Genomic DNA, 9751 nt, shown 5'->3' on the forward strand with positions numbered 1-9751 from the left:
GATAGAAAGTTGATGACTGTTAGAAGACAGGATGTTTAATATTATTATTATTACGTGTATAACTGTAGCCATAGCCATAATATTTTCTTATGTTTAATGTTACAACATGTCACTAGATGTCGTGTTAGAATGTTTTTAGCTACACACCACTAATCAACAGACATTCACACATTGATTTTTCCTCATGTTTTGGCTACTACTCTGGGCAGCTGCGAAGCTGTCCCTGGGAGACGTCACGGCTTGGCATCTCCTGGGTAGAATGGGGTTAGCCCGAAGTGATATAATGTATAGGCCTGTTGTGGTTCAGGGTCTTTCATCTTTCAGCTGCCTGCGTGCATGTTGGAGGTGCAAGATACCTGAGCGTGTAATGTTAATTTTTACCTGTGTTCATTGAATAAATTAGCACTGTTTTGAAGTTACTTGGACTGCCTTGTCTTTCAGAGTTAGCATGGTAAAAAGAACCGATTGCAACAGGCACATACACATCCTCACAGAAACTGATATAAGATGTGACAGCGTCAGTGAGTTCATCCAGGTCTGTAGCTGCAGTCTCAAATACACTCCAGTCTGTGCAGTCAAAGCAGGCCTGTAGCTCTGACTTAGTCTCCAGCTCTTCACTGTTTTGACTACAGGCTTCACGGGTATTGTGATCTTCCACCATATACAGCTGGTTGTTTAAACGTGATTTAGACATAGACCTTGACAAAACAATATTTGGAGAGCTCCAATCCAAGTCAGTATAAACAACCCAAAATGTATTTACTGCAGGGTGTCAGGGGATGTTACAATACTGCGGCTATGATCCACTCTTTTGTATTAGTGAGTACATCTACAGTGCAACCATGTCTACACCAGGAGACAGCTCATCTGTGCATTCTGTACATCCTATGTCTGGAGAAAGCTCATCTGTGACTTGCACAGATGCTTGTGGGAAGTGCACCACCAAATCTTTAAGTAGGAGACCCATAATTGTTTTGGCATTTGTTAAACTATTTGATTAGTTAAGCTGTTAGTAGTTATTATTACTTTGTTAGATACTTACCGAACATTTCGTAATATGTTCTGTACTGAGAATGCATGACTATTATATCATGACTGCATTGTTACTGCAACTTCTCTCTTTCTGCAAACCTAATTACTTTTGTAATTCCAATTATATCTCAAAAACACATCTTCTGTCTTCCTTACAGCTACATCTGCCAAAAACAGAAAAAGGAAATCTCAAATGGAAGCAACACTTGAACTCTTTGCTGATAGGATTTCCAAGGCCTTTAACAAAGACTCAGAGCTACAGCTACGAATGCAAGCTGCACAACATGAGCATGAGCTCAAAATTCTGTCAATGTTTACACAGTTTCTTGAAAGGTCACACTACACCCAACATCCACCTTTCTACCAGGCACCAACCCAGTCACCACATTTTTACAACTCAACACCACCAGATGCCGCAGTTTGCAGTTAATACCTTATTTGGCGTGCAAAATCATATTGTTCTGAAGTATTGCATATTTTTTTACTGTCACAGCTCAAGCCTACTGCCTGTAACCGGCCTCTGCCCCACTGTGATCCAGCCTTGGATTTCTTTTCTTAGAAACTAAACCATCTCAATATGTAACAAAAATACAAGAAACTCACATCTGACTGAAATATCAAAATTCCATCATTGCTTTTAACAGAACAATCAGAATTACACACTGATTTCACACAAAACTATCAATGCCTTAAAATCAAAACATAAATCTTTATATTTTGAATACTTTACTTGACTAAACATTGATTATCATTGATTAGACATTGATCAAGTAGGTCCTTTATGTTTATCAAACATTAATTATCAGTCAAATCTCTACTTTTGTGTCATTTTTGTTACTTCCTCAGTAAGGGGATCATTGTCCTGTTGTAGAAGCCATCCTCTTTTCAGCTTCAGCTTTTTTACAGATGGTGTGATGTTTGCTTCCAGAATTTGCTGGTATTTAGTGGAATCCATTCTTCCCTCCACCCGTGCAATGTTTCCTGTGCCACTGGCTGCAACACAACCCCAGAGCATGATAGATCCACCCCCATGCTTAATAGTTGGCAAGGTGTTCTTTTCATGAAATGCTGCTCCTTTTTTTCTCCAAACATGCCTTTGCTGATTGTGTCCAAAGAGTTCTATTTTAACTTCATCAGTCCACAGCACTTGTTTCCAAAACGCATCGGGCTTCTGTAGATGTCCTGTTGCATACTTCAGACGTTGGATTTTATGATGGGGACGCAGATAAGGTTTTCTTCTGCTGACTCTTCCATGAAGGCCTTGTCTGTGCAAGCATCGCTGCACAGTGGAACGGTGCACCACCACTCCTGAGTCTGCTAAATCTTCCTGCAGGTTTTTTGCAGTCAAATGGGGGTTTTGATTTGTCTTTCTGACCAGCATACGAGCAGTTCTGTCCGAGAGTTTTCTTGGTCTTCCAGATCTCATCTTGACCTCCACAGTTCCCCTGATCTGCCATCTCTTAATTACATTTCTTACTGTGGAAACTGCAAGCTGACAACGCTTTGCTATCTTCTTGTAGCCTTCTCCTGCATTGTGGGCATCAATAACTTTCATTTTCAGGGTCTTACACAGCTGCTTAGAGGAACCCATGGTTGCTGGGTGTCCACAAGTGTGTGCACAAGGTTTGAAGAGTCAAAGTATTTGTACAGCTTTGAAATTGGCATTTACCAATGACAGCTGTTGCTGTGCATCAGATCTAACGAGCTGATTAAGGTCTGATACCTTGTGAGAGACTTTGAGACTCTGGAACTCTTAGGGTGCCCAAACTTTTGCACCATGCCATAATCATGTTTTTATTTTTTATTTTTGTTCAATTTATGGCATAAGAAGTAACTATGCATCACTGTTTGCAGAAAATATTGTGCATTTTTTCCATTTCCAAGAGAAACTGTGTTAACATCTGTTCAAATAAAAAATCACCAAAATCTGTTATTTATCAAGGGGTGCCTAAACTTTTGCATAAGACTGTAATTCCTTTGTCTTCTCCAACCTCCGCTGGAACTTCCTCTTTCTCCTCTGCTTTCTTTGTATCTATCTATGGAAGAGAAATTCAAATGAATTAATGCTATCGGGGTTCGTCCTGCTGTCCACTTTTGACAACACTGGCAGCAGGAGTTATGCGCGTTTATGAACTATCCTCTTGTTTTTAGGAAGGAGCTCTCTGGTTTTATCATTCTGAAGTAATTACAAACTATTTGGAGTTATGAGGAGTGCCAAGCTAATCTAGAGGTACCCAAGATTAAACATTAAACGGCTGAAAATGAGCAAAATGAGCAGGCCATGGGGACTTTTAAGTTACACAACATTTGGTAGCAATCTTTTATGATTCATCACTTTCTGTTGTCTCAGGTGTGTCCAGACCTTTGTCCATGTCAAAATATTTGTGGAATATATCAAATATTGTTTGTTCAGATATGATGTCATTGGAGGGATCAGGCTCATTGAAGCTACAGTAAACTGATAGACAAATTGGCAATTTATTCCAGTATGTTATCATGTCATTCAGATATGCTTGATTGAGCAACTGGTGGGATGTAAAACATTAAAACTGTGCTCTGGGCCACCATTCAGAGTGCTGTCAACAGTAATTCCAACCACCTGTGGCCTCTAGCCCCCAAAAGCCTTTCAAGTCAATTTCTTCACTGAGGGGAAAGGATCATCCATCTTAGTGACAACCTGGAATTAGGAAAAATACTTGTGGCTGACAAGGAGGGTCCTCCAGATGCCATATGCAGATGGCCCACTGCTGAATGTTACATGCAGTGACACCTGCCATGGCACTTACATGAATTGCAGCATGTCTGAAGGAAAATGGAACGTGTAATCCTCATCATAGATGACTTGCTGCATATTGCAGCTGTCTTCTTTTATAATTGTATATGGGAAAGTGATGCAACAGATGTTTGACATGCAGATACCTGCCAATACCAGATGAAATCATTAGAGGTGTCACACTTCAGCTTCTTGGGTTTCATTTGTGGTCTACCACCGCACTTTGCGGTTATAAACATTCTGTCATAAACAACTGAAATTTCTTTGAAGAATATGATTGAAAACATGTCTGAAAATACCTATCCCCTGAGATCTATCATTTTAGAGTTTTCTATCACACAAAAAGTTACATTCCTCATGATGTGACTGCTTGAATGTTATGCTTTGTGTGATAATAGGTACAGCACCCAGTGAAGCCCTTTAGCTGTGTAAGTGGGGAAACTTTGTAACTTTGTGTTCTTTATTCTGACATCCTACAAGGTTGAAATTTCTCCAAAGTATGGGTGCTATGCACAGGTCAGTGGGATTCATACAGTCCTACAGGTTTTCTACTTGGCATGAAATTACTTACCTCATTTCATCACAATCTCCCTATTAGATCATCAAGTAGTTTAGAAAGATCAGGGGTCAGTAAAATCATTAAAAAATTCATTGGCTGGGCACAGTTAATATCTGCAGGATATTTACTTGTCCTAACTTGACCATTTCAGCTGGCATTGCTACTGCACAAAAGATTAGGATTTTGAATCATCTGCTTGCATTATGAGTATTTCATCATGCTTGATAGAAAATGGACCAGTAGATGTCAATATATCTTACTCTGGATGAAAGCATTTGACAGACCACGGGATTAAATGATAATCATCACAATCCTCAAAACATTCTTCTAGTGGAACAAGGGGTAGACTAAGTTTGAAATTGTCAGGTTTGCTCGGCTGCACCTGCCTCTCTCACCTCCTTTTCTTTGTTTTTCGGTCCCTGATCACATCACCTTGCACACCTGATACTCGTTTCCTTAATTGAAACCAGCTGCTTTCAGTCAGTCCTTTGCCTTATATATACCCAACTCACTTTTCACTCCCTTGCCAGTTCGTTGTTGCTTTCTGCCTGACAACCAGCGCCAGTCCTCTCTTTATTGATATCATTGGTTTTTGTTCTCATTCAGTCTGTTTGCCTTGCCTTTTCTCCTCAGCCATTCTCCACGAACAGTTCCTCCGGACCGTTATCCACACCACCCTTCCAGCCTCCACCAGCCTGGTCGGTACACAGTCATCAGACTCCATCTACTCACCATCTCTGTCTACTCTGTTCTCCCCAGCCATCTATCACCCACCGGCCAGACCGGGAGTGACCCTAGCGTCCGTAGCTCAGCCTTTCTTATCATATCCTTCATCTGTGCTCACAGAATAAACATTACCTGCTAGCTGATCATCACCCAGTCCTACATTGCCTAGTTGTTTGCCTTATCACATCACTATACTATTTGTACAGCAATATTAAAATTGCTTGTACTGAAGTCAGCCCTCTGGGTCCGTTTCTTTCTTCACTCACCCTCCAATGAGTGAGTGAATATAACAGAAATACTGAAAATACCAGGGGACCTCAAAGGTGCTTTACAAAATATAACAGCATCTGTTTGATTCTCAGTCTTCCCTAAAATGTCCATATGCATGGTTCTTACTTTTCAAACATTTAGCTGATGTTATAAGTTTGCAACATTGAACTTTTCTGTCTGTAGATGTCTCTTTTCTGTTTGTAGAAAAAAACCCTATTGCATATATAAATATGAAGGAGGTGCAAACCATGAGGAATTCAATCAAATCAGGAGCCTGTGTTTTTGTTACTGTACCTGTTTTGCCAGTGTTCTTCATGGATGTCTTATTAGAGGATTCATTGTCAAAGTCCTCCAGTGTCAGTTCCTGATACTCAGTGGATACCTTAGCATCCTGGTCCACAATGTTAATTGGTGACTGGTTTCTCTCTCTGCATTCTGGGTAGGCAGATGCCCAGCCCTCATCTGGCCCATATATACCTGAGAACAACGAGAAATGGAACAGGTCTTATCACCAGAAGTATACAATTTGGTCTGATATAGAGTAGGCTTTAGAAGAATACATCAGAGAAAAATGACATTTTAGAACTCACTCATGTCCTCAGCTGATAGTGTGCACTGCCAAGTCATATGAATTTCAATTAATCATTGCTCACAGAATAAACATAATGAGGCCCATATAGAAGAAGCTGCTAAAAAAACAAATCGGTTTCACTCATGTGGTAAATAGAAAATTTCAAAATGTCATTATTATGACATTACTGTATAGCCAGGATTTGTCCCCAGCTGCCTTTTTTGTGACACCACACATAAAATAAATTCTATATTTGGTTTTGCACTGCTGACCTGCTTTTCAACTTCCTCTCAGACAAGCAGCCAGCATCAATCACAGCGTTACTGAACTGGCAGGGAAACCTAAAACACCTCAGAAGAGTTGTGAGGCCAGTGGGTGCAAGAATTGGACTCTCTCCCTCTGTGTGTGTTTGTAAAAATATCCTTTGACAGGTAATGTTTTTTACAGAGGTCATGAGAGAAAGAGGAGACCAGGACTGAAATGTCACAGGGGCTTGTTTTAGCACTTGACTGTTTACTCAGGTGCTCAAAAAGCAGGGCTGTAGGTCTTGGGTATACTGGCAGCTGACTGCTGCCTAAGGCACCAAAGCCCCACCAACAGAAATAGTAGAACAGTTGAATAATAAATATATTAATGATGTTTGTTTATGGGTGTGCTCCAAAACCCAATCCGCATGGTGATGGGTTGTGCCTGATGGGAGTGATTTCTGTGCCATTTAAATTCAACACATGACAACACATGCACCTGAAGCCACTGAAAGCTGCAGCAACTCAACAAGATAACACATGCAGTATAATACTGTAGAAGGGTGAGTAGAAACCTTTTTATGGTCAGAAAATGTGGGGGCCATACCCTCCCAGTAGCCCACTGCTTGTGTTTGAGAATCAGCAACTCTGCATTTGAATATTTACTGTAGAAATATCATGCTGAGCTTGATAATTCATTCCTTGACCTAGATTCTGTCAAATCATGACTGAATGAAATTAATACTCATAAAAATCACATTTGATATTAAGATGATGTTGGTGTCTGGGGCAGTATTTGGTCAGTAATGTAGCCTATTCACTTTGTGTTCAACGCCAGAGACATCTCTCATCTCATTTCATTTTCTACTCCATTAACCCACCCTTGTTGCTACATAACATGTGATATGCTGGCACAACCAAATGGAAAACAGCCTATGACTGGGAAACTAGTTAAACTACTTTTTATGGTATATACAGAAGATCAAAATGACACAGGAACTGGAACTTCAAAATAGTGTTCCATAAGATCCTCATTCAAGACCATACTGACACCTAGGATACATAACAGTATGTTGTACAGTTCAATCACATTGCCTTGACAGTGACAGCTCATAATTAAAAGTACATGTAATATTATTGTTTATTTGATATTTTCGAAACAACAAATAAACACAATTTCACATAAAATCTGTACAATCAAGGGTAGGTGACTCCAGCTGGGTATAAGTGAGCAGAGTCCATGAGTGAGTCAAGCTGACAAGGTTACAGTACATGTATGTAGTCCAGACATGGTTCTAACAGCAGCAGGGCAGAGAGGTCTGAGCAGAGCAGACAAAACATTACCTGTCAAAGGATTTTCCTCAGGACTGTGCGTACCTGGCCTGGTGAGACAGTTAGTGGAGGGGAGGTGGTGGGGTCGGGTGGTGTGTGAGTGCCTCTTCTCTGTGCTGTGGCTGGAGGTCTCAAAGCGGGTGTAGAAGGTGTTGAGGTCATCCGGCAGACTGTCTGTGTTGCTGATGATGCTGGTGGTGGTCCTGTAGTTTGTGATGTGCTGCAGGCCTTGCCACATCCGTCCGGAGTCAGCAGTAGAATAGAAGCCATTCAGCTTCTCTCTGTACTGCCTCTTGGCTGCTGTGATGGCTTTTCTCAGTCTGTACTTTGCAGCTTTGTACTCCGTCTCATCGCCTGATCTGAATGCATGAGAGCGGGCACGCAGCATGTGGCGTACCTGACTGTTTATCCAGGGCTTCTGGTTGGGGAACCTCCTGACTTGTATGGAGGGCACAATGTTGTTACAGGTCACATACTCAGCATAATCTTGTACACTGACAGAAAAGTCCTCTGAGGTGGCTGTAGCTTTAAACACATCCCAGTCTGTCTGGGCGAAACAGTCCTGCAGGATGCCTTCAGTCTCTGGGGTCCAGTCTTTGCTTGTAAGCTGGATACAGGAACAAAGAAATGTGGTCTGAGCGTCCAAGGATGGGGGCGGAGTGCGGCCCTGTATGCACCACGTATGTTCCTGTAAACATGATCCAGGTAACGGCGGTCAGGTAGCGCGAGCTTTTAGCCTAGCATGGAGTTCCCCGCGCTTGCCCCTTTTGCGTCTCTGTCTCCGGGTCGCTCTCCTGATTTCAGCCTGCTCGCTTGTGCCTGGTACTCCGGGGATTCCCCGAGGACGGTGTTGGCTGTCCTTGCCATTGTTGCTGTTGTTGTTGCTGTTGCTGTCGGAGCAAACAATGAGTTGTAGCTCCGGTGGTATGAAACCAGCAAATTCCCAGTGGCTTTGTGAGTTAGCGATATCCAGCAATGCCTGTCTGTTTTATGTAAGTAGTACATTACATTTGTGCACCGCAGTAAAAGCAAAAAAACACACAAAAAAGAAGAAAACAAAGAATAAGCCGGGACCCCATGTTGTATTATTACACATACTATATGTTGGCAAACTGGCGGTCCTTGGCCCATCTTTGCTCCTAAAGGGCTTGGCCTTTCCTACATGCCACCTTTGTACCAAATCATGATGCAGTCACCTGTTGACATCACCTGTTTCAAATGGAATCGTAATTTCATTGGTTTACCTCATTACTGATCCTGAAATGCAGCCGCCCCAACTTTGTTTGAAATGTGTTGCAAGGATCAGAATTGAAGTGAGTGTTTATTTTGAAGAAAGAATAAAGTTGATGAAGTATCACATCAAATAATGTGCCACACAGATCAGTTTTTATTTTGATTTTACATATCGTCCCAATTTTTTTGATTTGCGGTGATTACTAACCATTGTGTTTAATTGTTAAACAAGACAGCAATGACACAGCATCAGTCCTTTCGGCAAAAGTACAAAAGTGACATTTTGTGGCCACAGTAATTATGGCAGGAACAACTCAGGTGATATTTTTACATAGCAACAAATTCTGGACAGTGTAGACCATTGTAAAATCTTAACCTCTGTCAATATTGTAACCATGATGACAAACGTCCTCCAACCTCAAATTATGATTGTTCCCTTAATCCAACCAAGCTGTTTTGTGCCTAGTCCTAGCCATACCATTACAGTAGCACATCATATATCACAGAATTGGCAGTGATTTTAACTACTGGTGTGGTGAAGTTTGTATCATGGGCCTGCTTGGGTTTTCTTCTTGGTATATATGGTACCATTGGTATATACAGTGGGTACGGAAAGTATTCAGACCCCCTTAAACTTTTCACTCTTTGTTATATTGCAGCCATATGCTAAAATCATTTAAGTTCATTTTTTTCCTCATTAATGTACACACAGCACCCCATATTGACAGAAAAACACAGAATTTTTGACATTTTTGCAGATTTATTAAAAAAGAAAAACTGAAATATCACATGGTCATAAGTATTCAGACCCTTTGCTCAGTATTTAGTAGAAGCACCCTTTTGAGCTAATACAGCCATGAGTCTTTTTGGGAATGATGCAACAAGTTTTCACACCTGCATTTGGGGATCCTCTGCCATTCCTCCTTGCAGATCCTCTCCAGTGCTGTCAGGTTGGATGGTAAACGTTGGTGGACAGCCATTTTCAGGTCTCTCCAGAGATGCTCAATGGG

The 9751-nt window shown here is 41.3% G+C and overlaps 1 protein-coding gene across 1 annotated transcript in view; it reads right to left on the reverse strand.

Moving 5' to 3' along the window:
- Window positions 1-9751, reverse strand: part of LOC109960064 (receptor-type tyrosine-protein phosphatase gamma-like) — an 807477-nt gene that overhangs the window by 163999 nt on the left and 633727 nt on the right. The window contains exon 3 of the mRNA XM_020599907.1: window positions 5655-5837. Within this exon, the coding sequence (XP_020455563.1) occupies window positions 5655-5837 (183 nt within the window). The remainder of the gene's footprint in view (window positions 1-5654; window positions 5838-9751) is intronic.

Source organism: Monopterus albus, unplaced genomic scaffold (genome assembly GCF_001952655.1).
Source record: "Monopterus albus unplaced genomic scaffold, M_albus_1.0 scaffold43.1, whole genome shotgun sequence".
Classification (NCBI taxonomy): domain Eukaryota; kingdom Metazoa; phylum Chordata; class Actinopteri; order Synbranchiformes; family Synbranchidae; genus Monopterus; species Monopterus albus.